This window comes from Anopheles coustani, chromosome 3 (genome assembly GCF_943734705.1).
Source record: "Anopheles coustani chromosome 3, idAnoCousDA_361_x.2, whole genome shotgun sequence".
NCBI lineage: Eukaryota > Metazoa > Arthropoda > Insecta > Diptera > Culicidae > Anopheles > Anopheles coustani.
This window is the reverse complement of record NC_071288.1, coordinates 86,874,504-86,888,545: the sequence shown is the minus strand read 5'-3', so window position 1 is coordinate 86,888,545 and position 14,042 is coordinate 86,874,504. Positions and strand designations below refer to the sequence as shown.

Below are 14,042 nucleotides of genomic sequence, written 5' to 3'. Positions count from 1 at the left end.
TCTTGCAACTAGGAGGTTCTTGTCGGGAAAGATTTCCCATTTTCCTTTGGTGTTTTGAACTCAAACCGCCTGCTAAATATATGATGATTCTATATAGTTTTCCTTCCATGTTTTCCCATGCAAGAACGGTGGCTAAACCTGAGCACCGTCTTTCCACACAAAACATGCGACTTCTGTTGCTAAACTAAATAGAATCAGAGGAAGGTGGGTCAAAGAACGGGCATGAAAGTGGAAGTGGAAGCCCACACCCGGATGTGGCGCATCACTTATTTAAATGCAAAATTATCTGCAAGCACCGTGTGCACGGTTCGTTGTGTTCGTTGCATCCTTTCAATCTGTATGTGTGCAACCAGGGCACACACGGGCACGAACCCGAAAGCTTTTCCGAGTGTACCGGATTATCCCGGCTATTTTCACCGGCCATCCATATGGGATCTTTACGAGCAGGGAAGCAGGTGAGCTGATCCAATTTTCTATGTGTACGGTGGGAAATGGGAGGCCTGCCATTTCGGTTTAAATGGAAGATCTAGGAAAACCTTTCGGACAAAGCAACATTAATATGTCCCGTAGCATAAGATAGTGTTTAAATGTGAAACAATTGTGCCCTCCTTAAGTTTGTGAATATATTGTCCTATTTTCCTACTTTATGCTTAATGCAATAAACATTTAAAACACATTTCATTTGTATGCCCCTTTAATGATTATTGTCTTTTGTTATAAACGTGTCCTATTATTTTACAGACCACCCAGGTCCCAGGCTCGCGACGGATGATGGACTTCAAGGCCTCGACCACGGCCACAATCGCCACCATCGACAAGGGCAGTGACCGGACGTTTGCATCGGCGTTTTTCCACCCGCCGGCGTCACCCACTCACGTCGGATGCTGCGTGCTCAATCGAGCGCCAGCGAGACCCCCGTCCGAAATATATTTCGAAAGTCGGGGAAAGTGCTGTAAAAAATTGCTACGATACAACGGTTATCCGAACAAGGTATATTCTTATACGTATTTTTATTACTATACAAATTATATTAGGTAGTAACATTTACAGAAGCTTTTACGTTTTTAAATTTTCCAAAACATATGTATAATATGTTTTCCATTTTCCAAAAAATATGTAATTCTTTTTAATTTAAAAGATTATTTTAAAAGAACCTTCAAGAGAACCAAAGTAGTTTATTTTTAGCAGTTCTTAAACTTTTTTCTTACTTTTCCTGATCCTAAAACCTTGGAGTTGACAAATTCATGATTAAGTGTTGTTTCGGCTTCTCTTAATTCGGTTCCTCAAAAGATAAAGTTTGTCATCCTTTCACTTACCAGAATAAGTCCCATCATTTGGTTTAATATTTTACCAATAAAATAGTGTTCGTTTTCTAAATAAAATACAATTATTTCAAGTAACAAGCTATACATACTCACTTGTTATAAGAACAAAATAAAAAATTGTTGATTTTGAATGGTAAGAGTGTATTAAACATGTTTTTAGCTCAGTATCCAAGTTTGCTTATAGAAGTTTCACTACCATGTTGGTGAACTAAGATACTTGTTTAAGCAAATAAAAGAAGTACAAGTTTAGTTTATGTCCAACATGTTTTGTTTCAAATCTTGTATGAACTAATTTATAGCTATCTTTGTGAAACAAAAAACTTAATAAAGAACTCGCTAACACACCCCACCATTGACGCGGCAAAACTGAAATTTTACGTTCTCTTCTAGCTTCTTTGTATTCAATTTAATTCCATTATCACGATGAACCACATTAACGCGGCTTAAAAGGTCCTACCCCGCCCGAGCGTCTTTCGGGGGACTAATTCACTTAGCCCGTCGTCATTATCACCAGCCTTTAGGAGGGGCTTTCAGGATTAGCGCCCGGTTGAAGGATGACTCGTAGCATTTTTTTCCCTCCCTTCTTCATAACGTAGTTACTGTACCGGTCCCGTTCTGCAGTACGAAGCATTGAAGTACATGAGTTTTCGGTTTTTATTAGTTTTAGTTTTCTAGAACCACAACACAGTCGCACTCTCGGAAGGCCGGAAAGGCGGTTTCATTCTAGGGCAAACAAAAATTAGCTCAATCACACACATGCACAAACACTACACATCAGTGCTGCTCGGGTCACTAATCCAGCACTAATGCTCGTGCCGACAAAACGGATACGGATCTTGAACGTCTCGTTTGCTCTTCCACAGGTTCTGCTGTACCCGGAAGAAGGATGGGCTCGCAGTGCCGCTTCCAGCTACTGGACGATAGCGCCATGCCGTTGGCGAAGGAACCGCTGCGTGGTGGAGGAGGTGGCCGGCTCTCGGAAGTAAGTAAGCGTTTGCTGGAATGCCATTCCGACACGTTTTGTTTACAAATTATGGATCGATCAAGTGAGGGAAAGCAACAAACCGTCCGACTCGGACAGTTTGTGAAATTGTGCTCCCGAACACGACCTCACCAAGTCCATCACCGATCCGTATCGATGTCGGACAACAGAACATCTCACCGTATCCATTTCCGTGCCAAGTGTTGACAATAAATTATTGAATTTTGTGCCGTAAAATTGTGCTGCACACGCAACACGTTCCGCTGGCGGAACATGCGGAGATGCGACTGTGGCAGTTTTCATCGTTGCATAAATATGAAATGGTGACAACGGAAGCTGTTTTTTCCTTTTTGCCACCCACAAACACACTCCCACTCAGCTGCCGTCGATGTGACACAGTTTTCCGAATGAAAATGAAGAAATAAAACATGGGGACGTGTCAGTTGAGAGTTCCGGCGATGACCGTTTGAACTAGTTTGTATGGAAAGTACTCGGACGCCTGCTGCAACATGCCACAACGATGCGCTCAGGAAGGGTGTATGGATAAGGGCAATGTTTGGCATAGTGCTGTTATATTGTCACCAAGGATAAGTGTGAGTTCAATTTGTTCCATTTGAAGAGGACAAGGACAAAACTGTGGGGAGGAGATGTGAACAGAACTGTATGCTAGTATAATATGCACTTTATGATGTTGTCAGGATGTACGCTTTTTAGAAGTGACATATAACAAACCCATAATTTCTTTCGACTCCCCTATGAAGAAGTTTAAAACGTCATGTACAAAGAACGCAACTGGTACTAAAAAAATGGTATCGGCCGGTCCCCCGCAGACATGACAATTAAACTAAACAGTCGAATAAAAAAGTCACACTCAACGTCGAACACCTTCAATAAACCACGACGATAGTGAGCTAGAAGGTGCTTCGTTTTGATAACTTCCGATTCGAGCAACGAGCCTGTTGAAGAACACCAACCGAGATCTTAACAAGCGAACGGAAACCATATGAAAAAGGAAGAATAAGCTCGTCCCGTCCACAGATGGTTATCGTTCCGTGTCGCAAAGCGAAAGCAAACAGAACATACGGCGCACACTTGAGGCTAGGAAAAAAAGACTTCCTCAACACAGCCGACAGCCGACGGACGTCGTTCACGAAAGTCGTGAAGTTATTTTTGCCTCAACTCTTTCTTTTTCTAGCTTTCCGTCCTTCGGAAGTGCTTGAGATGGTGATGGCTGATGGCAAGTGTCGAACCGGTTCGGCCGAGCTTAGGTGGTCTTCTTTGTGGGCTCCGGGGTTTTGGCACTTGCAATTGTCACAAATTGCCCTCTCGAGCGTGCGCAACGGTGATGTGTTTGTGTAGCACTCGTCGGGGTGCAATTTTTCCTGCTCCATCCGTACGCTTCCGTGGGGATGTTGGGTATGGAAGCTGGGGGAGTTGATGGTAGCAGTGTTGATAATACGTTATTGGTTGGTGTCCAACAAGACGCTGGTGGAATCCATTATGATGTTTCGAGATAGAAATAATACTGCTCTCGAAGAAAAACTTAAATTAAAACCACTAAATACTGGAAAATAGAACATCAAGAATTAAAATCATTAAACACAAAAACTTTTGAAAAATAACAAAGTGTTAAGAAAATAGAAAAAAAGAGTTTTACAATTCCCGTTCGTGTAGTTGATGATGAATATCTATTACTTTGAACAAATGTAAAGATTGTTAAAATCCGAGCTCATGCATCTCACATGATAATCGCAGATTTCCTTCAATTCTCCATCTAATTAAGTCATCAAGTTGGAGTATTAGGTGAATAAGTTAGCTCTATCATTTCCAGCTATAATTCTACGATTTTATTCAATCTTCTAATATCTGCAGTTGTCTTCAAACACTTCTGCTGGTGATGGCCATTTTTTGATATTCCACTCAGTCTTGCTCTGAACGAGACCAGATCCAAATACTCGCAAGATCTCAAACATACGAAGTCAATAAACTTGACTTACTTTGCTTGTGTGTTCTGGTCGTGAAGAAATCTTCCCAAAATACGTGCACTGTTTGCACAGATGTAAACTAAATGGAAATGAAATTCTTCTGCTTTAGGGATGTGAACTAAATGTAAGGTTGTGTTGTCGTAATTCAGTCAAAACAAATACACAATCTTAATAGGAACACATGTGTATCTCACAAATAAATACACATAGCTCAGTTTTTTTTAGGCTAGACGATACAACAAAAGTCTAAATATGTACCAAATAGGAATCTTTCTACGATTTGGTTCAGAAGGTCGATAAGTGAAGTGTGCTCTCTATGAATAATTTATGCTCTTTTTATCATTTTATCATTTGTTTCGCTCTAGAATTAAAAGCTACTGATCAAAATCTATTCTTACATTGTTTTAGGAATGGTATTTTATGTTGTCGATGAGTTCGTTTTAGTTTTCAAAAATATTAGTTGATTTATTTATGTTTCTGTTACTAAAATAGCACACTATGAACATTGTGTTAGTATCATTGGAACGTAGGCTTACAGTTGAAATAACAATTTAGGATCTTATACAATCACGTCCCATGTAGCTGACCAATAATTTTGAAACATCCAGGTCTTGCGACATCCTTGTTTTCTAGACTTCTATTTGGGTCTCATAAAAACTGCTGTTGCACACAAAAACTACTTACGAGCCACTTTTTCAAAGACTTTCTTATACCCTGCTGCGAATACGAAGAAATGCCTTCCCCCTAAATCCTTCTCTATATGCATGCTTAGTTTTCACGTCTAACCCATTCGATCGTGCACTGACCCACTTTCGCCGCAATCTCTGCCCCAGTTTAAGCTGCCGCAAGATTTACTGCCACCAAAGCGGTTGCTACAGGCGCAATCTAGGCGATACATTGTCCATGTTTGCCGAAGATGATTAATATTTTCCTCCCATATTCAATATTCTACAAAAGAAGGGGATGGGATGGCCGGAACGGAAGGAGAAAAGGCTCCAGTAGGATATCCTCCGCATAATACCGTCGCAATGACAAATCGTTTCACATTTCCATATTTTTTCCTGCCAACTTGTTTTCCTCCCCCCCACCCCTGGCCAGCGGAAAGTCAGCTTTGTAAGCCTCTCTCTCACTCTCCCCAGCTTCCGAGCGGGGGAGGATGGCCATCGATCTCCAAAGGGAAACGGCCGCCGTCGGTTTCCCGGAACCCGCGGAGCGGATTATCTCGCAAAACCCTTCGGGGCAGTGATTGGGTTTATTTGTGGATCGGCAAATTTGTCTTCCGAAATTCGGCTTTCCCGCCTCCGATATTTGTATGTGCTTCCGCCGTTTCGGTTCCTACATTCAACAACTCGTTCCCGGCACCGCGGGGCAAACACGTCCCCCCTCCCCCAACGGAAGGCGACCGCTTTTGTCGTTCCGCTCGGGGAAAAAGTTAAATTCAACCGGGTCGGGTTCAAACCATGGGACGGCCCAAGGTTTCGGATACTTTCCGACCGTGTTTGCTTAGCATGGCGCCATCGTGTCGCCGGGTAGGGGTTTTTCCCCGTCACAGGACCAGCTCCGAAACCCAAAACAGTGGCACCGTAATGGGCAACTTCCTTTTGTCCATAACATTGACTCGATTCGACAGTGGAATGTCAATTTTTCCACCCTGTTAACTTTGGTGTCTGCCCCCGTGGACGGCCGTTTTCCCTTTTTGTTTATGTAATGGAGATAATTATCCTTTGTGGTGGGACGCTTTGCCTCCTTTCCCAAGGGAGCCCAAGGGAAAGTTACTCCTTTCGCTAGCCGACGGTTTGAAGCACCTCGAATAAGGACCTTTTTTCCAATTCAAATACTGGATCTTTCGAAAGGCTCGGTTTGGAATGTAAGGTTTGTTCTGCTTTCGTTGGACGTTGGGCAAAGTGCTCGCAAAAGGTCGAGGAAAGATTTTCTTAGGGCATCTAATGAGAATGACTTCTTGGCACTCCGGTGGTCCGAGGTGGTTTCGCGCTGAAGACGAACTTCTTCTCCAAAATCCGCATCGAAAGCGGAGAGCAATCAAATGAAGTTCTTACACCAGCAGCAGCAGTAGGAAATGAAGCAGGGACTTGCATTGGTGGAAGTGCTCGGAAGCGAATAAAATAATGGCCAACCACACCGTTGACTTTTCTCCCTCCGGGGGTGTTCGGTGTTGAAGGAAGCGGAAAAGCGAGGAAGTGAAAGTAAACACCATAAAAAGGGATACTTCGAAAGACATAAAAATGCAATGGAAGGCTTTTACCGTTGGCGTTTTTCCCGGCAGCGGTCCGCCCCAAAATTAAAACAGCTAGTAATGGAAAGCGCGTCGCGTGAGCGTTTCCCTCTAACAGCCATTTTCCCATCGGGGGCAGAATTTTTCAGATAATTAGTTCCAGTGCGCCATCGAAATCTTTCCACGCCGAGTCGAGCTAGCTGGAAATAAAAAACGGTGAGACGATTCATTTTCCGTTTCCACTTTCCAATTGTGTGTTCGCTTTTTTTTTGGTAAATACCTGCACGTGGCCAAAGTTTTAATTTGTTGTGCCTGAATTAATTACCAGCGTAATCTTTCCATTCGCCACCGAAGGTCTGACCCTAACGACCTGTCACGGTGGCCGTTGGTGGTTGATTTTCCTTCGGTCGCGGGCGGGCAGTGATTGAGTTAACAATGAGTGTGGAAATTGATGTTGGCTGGCGATTGTGACCTGCCTGGTCAGGTTTTTATGGAGCCATTTGAAGGATAACGCTGGCACAATACCTTAAAGGGGCCTACGATGGAAGATTAATGATGGTTGATTTTAAATTGTCAAACAACGACACAACAGGGACATTTATAAAATGGAGGAAGCGTTGATGGAATTGAATTTTCATGAAATACTTTCGCAAATATTCTCTGAAAGTAATTCATCCAATCAAGCTAAGTGTCCCTTCGATGGATGATCCATTTTCTCGTGTAATTTTAGCACAATCAATCTTTACTCTTTCCCTTTCCACACGTTTCCTCTGCTTTCCTTTTCCTTGTTGCCACCGCTACGTGATAAAACTTATCCGTCGTGGATTCATTAAATTTATTTCAATCCATTTCCCCGTTCGACGCGTTCCGTCAGCAAGGCGTTCATTTATCAGACGGGCGGTGATTGCGAAAAGTGTCAACACTAATGCCGATGTCACTGATGCTGATGAGTGATATAAAATTTACATTTAGTTGATTATTTTCCAAAGTGGGAAAGAAGGACTCTTTTTGTAACGTGCCAAATGGAAAATGCGAGGAAGTCGAGTAAAGGAAAACAACATTCAAATGAAGCACTAACGATAGTCAAACCAGTCGAAATACTAGTTCACTAGAAGGAAGGTTCTCTTATCGTGTTTGCGATCGTTTAATGTCGTTGTCAGATCCCTACGAAATGCTCAATTCCAAGAAATCTCATTCCTCTCTTGGTAAAACCCTGTCCCTTAATCACAGAAGGTTGTATGAAATATCAACAGAAATAAATTACGAAAGTGTCAATTCGTCTAATTAAAATGTTCACTTTACAGCCCAACGCGTGGCAAGGCGAAGGATAATTTAACGATTTTCAACATGGGGAGTGTCTTCTGACGTTCTTTCGGATAAGAAAAGAAAAGGATAAATACGTAAATTTCACGTTATTCTCGACAAGACTAATCAAATGTAACGATTTCGTTAGTCCCGGAGGTTCTTCTGGGGGAAACCACGAAGACTCTGATCCGTTGGTTTATTCTACGAGTAAACTTGGCCCATACCGCTTCACAAGATAATTCAACCTAGTTGTAAAACCAGCCTCGTAGATCGCTTCCGAATGACAGAACGGTGCCGAGCCATAAACAAGGCCATAACAATAATTGAAAAGGAACGATCGAACGAAAGCCGGTGATGGCTCGTCGGAAGCCTCCAGCGGGCGAGGACTTTCAGCATTTTGGCCAGCAAGAAACAGAAAATTGCAATAAAAACAACCTATTTGGCCCGGAGAGTCTTCGAGCGAAAAAGGGGTGCGAGCGGTGTCCGGGGGCGTTGGGCGAAGGATGAAGCGAAAAAAGGATGCTTCTTGCACATCAAAGCGGAAAGGACATGGCCTCATCGTCGTCATGGCCCGCCAGGGAACGGCCGGAGCGATATTTGTTTTCCTTTCACCGAAATCGTCCGCTTTTCTCTCCCTTTCCCGCTTCATCCGGTCCGCCCCGGGGAAGGTTTTATTCCCACGAAAGGTCAGTCTTCCGGCGGGTGTGGAAAGCTGCCTTTCCACAAACGCAACGACGAATGCTACGGAAAAACGCTTCCGAACAAATAAAACGTTATTGGAACTAGTCCAAGCATTTTGCCAAAACCAAAAAAAAAAAACTCCTACACACGCACACACAAACGACAGAAACCATTCGTTGCTGGCGATCGACCAAACGAGTCGTTTGGCGTTTTTCAAGCAACCTACGTGCGAGTGTGTATATGAGGAGCCGTCCATTTATGAGAAAATGTGTCTACTTTCGCCCCTCCCCCACCAAGGATTCGCCAATCCTCCGTCCGGTTCCGAGATGTTTCCAACGAAACGAAAGAAAAACGAACACACAGCTTTATGTGTGTTTTTGCTGCGGGAAGTTGAAAATTATACCCTCGGGGGCTGACTGGTCCTTTTTTCCACGGAGAAACGTTTTCCTTTGCCGCCGCGCCTGAGAGCTGTTTGGGAAAAAGGTTTCGATGCTGTTCGGATTTCAATTCGTTCGGCACTGACATCTTTATCTGCGTAAGTGACTGCTAAATTTAAGCCCGTTTGTGTTTTTGTGTAATTTCTTTACAAAAAAAGACAGCACTTTTAAGTATGACTTTTTGAATGATCAGTTATAAATCTATGTGTAACTCTACGCAATATTTTCCATTAAGTTACCTTACTTTTGTGGGATTTAAAATCAAATGGTATAAAAAAGTTAAAAGACCAGACTTATTTAAAGCTAAAAATAATTAGTCTACTTAATGATATGAAAGCAAGATTGAGAACTACAAAACTTCCCTAAAACAGTTTAAAATTCTCGAACAAAGTTGCGTTGATGTATCTGTTTTATCAGAAAAAATCTTGTTTGAACTCAATGTCATTTGCAAAGGTGAATATAATCTATTTTCGAAACAATTAAGCTTGTCCTACGCGTCATATAAATCTACTATGGCACCTCAAACGTAACCTTAATCTCAGCTTTCAGCGATTTGCCAAACTGCTTTCATCTTTCATTCGCTGCGTAAACTTCTTTATCTTAAAGACGTATACATTTCCCTAGTGTCAACAGCTATTAGAAAGAGTGTCCGTTTTAATTTACCACCAACCGTCCGCGCTTTGCAGCTATTAACAACGAGGCTTCGCATCCGATCTTCCGAAACCACCCAAACTGACGCGTTCCAGGCAGGCGCGTATCCAAGACAACGGCGAGAAAAGCAAGGCAGGCTCGCCGCTCATTCTTAAGCGCCGAAAAAGGGCACCCACCGAGAACCTCAAAAGAGAGGACTAAATTTAGCAAGTAATTTAATACAGCATCTCATTAGCCGTGCCCCGGGACTGCGCTGCTGCCGAGCCGGTCGCTGTGGAGACGGTAATCCTGGAGCGGCGAACCACCTAATTTAAATCTGGCTTCCACACCCACGCCAGCCGAAGCTCTGGTCGTCGTCGGAAAAACCGCAACGAGCGGCGCAGAGTGTTGGGTGTTTCCAGTTTTTATTTTCCTCCGGTTCTGCTCAGCCAACCACTTTGCCTTTGGTGTTTATTCAAGGCTCCCGCTCAAGCCGAAAGCTTGCGGGAACCCGGCATGCCATTCATTTGCCTTCCCTAAGCAACGGCGTCGCGCTACGACAACTTGTGAAATTATGTCATAATTCTGCGCAAAACATTCACAAATTAAACCAAGTCATTTGGAAATCCTTCCTGCAAACGCCTGCCCCACCGCAGCGGCTTTTCCCTTGCCAACTGCGGGACGGAAAGTTTTTCTTGAAGCCCGCCGGAAACACTTTCCATTTCAAGGCCTGCTCGGTTGCTTTGATATTCAACTCAACTCGGCCGCGGGGAAATTTGGGAAAGCTGGAAAACCAAAGCGAATAAATCAACAAATCAAAACGGGCCAATCTGAAGCAACAGAAGGTTATCTTCTGTTAGAATCAACTTGTTTGTGTGTTTAGATTTATTGATAATATTTTTATAGATTTTAAACAACAGTGAATTAGATTAGATAAGTAAGATTTATTGAAACCCGGGTTGTATTAAAATTGTTTTAAAATAATATCACTTTTCATACGAAAGGTCCGCAATTTTATATTTCTTAAATTGATTGCAAAACGAATTAAAACCTTAAAAAGTTCTTAATAACTTCAACTAATAATCAACTGCATGTTTTGCATTTAAACCAAACAAAGATGCAACAAAAGATAGCACAATCGTCTACATAGATTACGATAAATGTATGCCAAAATATATGTGAACCGAAAATTTAAAACATTTTTCACTCCTTGCAATCTAAATAGTTCGTTTAATTTCATACTAATTACAGACAAACAACGCATGGGAAAATGATCGTTGCTGGCGATGGTGCACTCCTTATTGTAGGAACCTTCAAGAGGCGAGTTCCGGATCCAGACTTTAAGGTATTACAACAACTTCTCCACCAATGTTTTATTCTAAGCGAATAGCACCATTAGTTCATGTTTGGAACATTTCCCAATGGAAAACATTCGTTATTCATATTGGCCATCGCTGATGTCGTTAAACATAAAGTTGTGTATTCATGCTCTCGCAAGGTTTCAATAAAGGATTGTTGATAATATTTGCACAGGACCAACCCATCGGTCAATGATACGCCATCTCGAATGTCACGCAACACCGCGGGGACCGTATCATTAAATTAACCCTTGTTTGCTTATACGGCTCGCCTTCGTGTAAGGGTTGTTTTTTTATTTTTCATGTTCATCATTTTCCATCCCCAGCTCTACCTATCGTCCAACATTAGTCTGGCCGACTACAACATGGGCTACTGTTTGACGGGCACGCTGGAGCGGGGCTGCGAGCGGACGAACCAGTTCCAAACCACCCACTTTGCCGTCATCCGACGCTGCTGGCCCTCCAACGAACACGATGGGCATCACGGTGGGGGTTTTGGGGCGGCTGGTGGCGGTAGCGGTGGTGCAAGTAAGAACAACAACAAAACACAACACACCTACATCGATTTTCTCTTCAACCGATGATAACGACGACAAGCTGAAAGGTCGTAAACATTTTCCTTTTGATGATCATCCTAAAAGGACCCGAAAATAGAATTATGTTTCGTTGGCTTATCATTGTTTTCCACCGGATTGACGACCCGTTTAAAATGTGGTGAAAAAAAGATGAGAAGGATATTTAATGCACAGAATAGTGCAAGTGAATACACTTCTACGTGGAGTAAATCGATGATAAGGTATTTAGATATGGCAGAACATGGATATCAATTCGGTTTAAAACCAGATTCAGTACTGGTGATGATCTTTTTTGTTTCGTTCCTCTAAATATTGCTACCGATCAACTAACTGATGGAGTTTGCTGAACTCATGCAAATCAAGGGAAAACAAAACATGGCAAACCGAACGACAGATTTAAAAAATAAATGTACTATGAAACATAAAAGAATGGCATATAATCAAATAAATCTAACAAAAAAAAACGAAATGGGCTTAAAGCATACAAAATGCCAACGAAAGTTAATAGATTTTCAGCCGCTTCCTATACACACGTAACATAACAAACAGCTAGACAGTGGGAATAAAACAGTTCAACAAAATCAACAACAAAAGTGCGCAGTATCGTTAGATGGAAATAAATACAAACCCATAACTCAACCGAAACAAAGCGCTGCAGTAGAATAACCTGAAATATGAAAATCAAAATAAAACGGAACAAAATCAAACGGCCACAAAACAACACATAAAGCGATACTGATAATAGGAAATAAGCATCGGGTAGAGCGTGCGGTGAATAAAACATTTTTTACCCATGATTTGATTATAAGTTGAAACAAAAATAGAGAAAAGAATAAATCGATGATCGTCATCAGCGAGGAAAACAAAAATTGTTGGAAAGTATAAAATGGAAAAGCAAAACAACAATCATGCGGCCACGGTAGGTGAAAATCGCTTTCGCCAAAAAGTTCCAAGTTTGTTGATTTTCCAGTAGAGAAAACATCCTACGAAAACACGCTACCTTAGTGAACGCGTCGGTCGTTGGGTGGAAACATTCCTAAGGGTGCAAACGGGAGACTATATTTCGACGCCATAGAAAAAAACCGTAGGAAAGTATTTTTGTACCGGTCACTTTTTGTACATAGAAACCTTCGCTTGATAGGCTGAGTGAGGCAGACGAGCAAAGTGAAGTTTGCCGGAAGAGAAAACTTATCGAATAGGCATGAAACGCTGTACAGTTTCTTCATCTGCATTGCTTTCGAATATGCAACGTAAGGCATTTCTGTATCCCTTAAAATGTGTTCCTATTTTTCTAGTTCTCGTGGTGATTTATTTTTTCAGAGTTTGAACCAATCGTAGTATATGTTTTAAGTTTTGCTTCTGTTTTTTCTTATATTGACTGTTGTATCGCTTAATAAAAATGTTTTGTAATAGTTCCTTCTTTTCAGAGCGTTCTCCTGATTTCCTTTCACTTTAAAAGAGAATGGAATAGGGAACTTGGTTATGAAGCAAACGCAAATCTTATACCGAACGACAAGCTCGTTCAAACATCAAAACGTAACACGATGAACATTAACGTCCTGCCAGTATTTAACGTCCATAACAAATAGTTGTCTAGTTACACAAGACGCGTCCCCCCTCAGGATGCGAAAAACGGTCGTGACTGACGTGAAAAAAACGGATTGTAGAAATGAACTTTATACTATAAAGCGGATACGGGTGTGGCTCTTCCTCTCTTTTGTTCTCTATTGCCATTGCAAAACAACTTACAAATCGATGGAAACCGTTCAACATTTTCATTTTCAGCGGATTCGTTAAATGATAGAGAACAACAACAACACTACAGACAGGGATACCTTATTCTTTGCAATTCGTTCCAGCTCACTTTTTTAAAGATTTTCTTCGGTGCTTTTCTTCCCCACGCAACATACGTACCCTCGAACGCCTAACAACCATACAATCGATATTACGGGAAACCATTTGCAATCTCAAATTGTAGCTGTGAGCGACTTAGGGATGCTTCCGGCGATTGCGATACTAGGACCTCTAAATTCTTCGAGCGCTTTGATACAATCGTTTTCCAAGCCCCTCAAGCAACCAACTAGCAAGCACAAACGCAGGAACTGAATACAATTTTGCACACCAAAGAAAATTATAGACCCTGAGTAGGCTTAGCTTTTATGGTCGCAGGAAACTACGTTCGCACGCATAGTTCGCACGGCTTGGCGGATCGCGCTGTTGAACCATGGAGGAAATGAGCAAACAACCAAACCTAATCAAATCAAAGCTAAACCAAGCATAAAACAAGCGAACTTGTGAGGCAACGGGGTTCATTTCATTCCAGCCATGGCCCCCGGAACCGACACAAAGCGTACGTTCTGCATCTTCTTTGAAAGGCACAAGAAAACAAATCAAACCATACAGGCCCGATCGCTGCGAAGAAGATATTTAAATCAATCTAATATAAACTGCTTGATACGTGTATTTAGGCTCGAGCCGTTTGCAATCCTACTTGAAAAAAAAAAGCTGCCGACGAGCAGAGCGTATTTAGA

At 42.1% G+C, this 14,042-nt stretch overlaps 1 protein-coding gene across 1 annotated transcript; it reads left to right on the top strand.

Annotated features, from left to right (window-relative positions):
• Nucleotides 1-768: 768 nt before the first annotated feature.
• Nucleotides 769-11,520, top strand: LOC131272797 (uncharacterized). Its single transcript, XM_058274656.1, has 4 exons — nucleotides 769-990; nucleotides 2,189-2,307; nucleotides 10,830-10,923; nucleotides 11,263-11,520. The coding sequence occupies exons 1-4, from the start codon at nucleotides 769-771 to the stop codon at nucleotides 11,518-11,520; spliced, it is 693 nt and encodes a 230-aa protein (XP_058130639.1).
• Nucleotides 11,521-14,042: the final 2,522 nt, after the last annotated feature.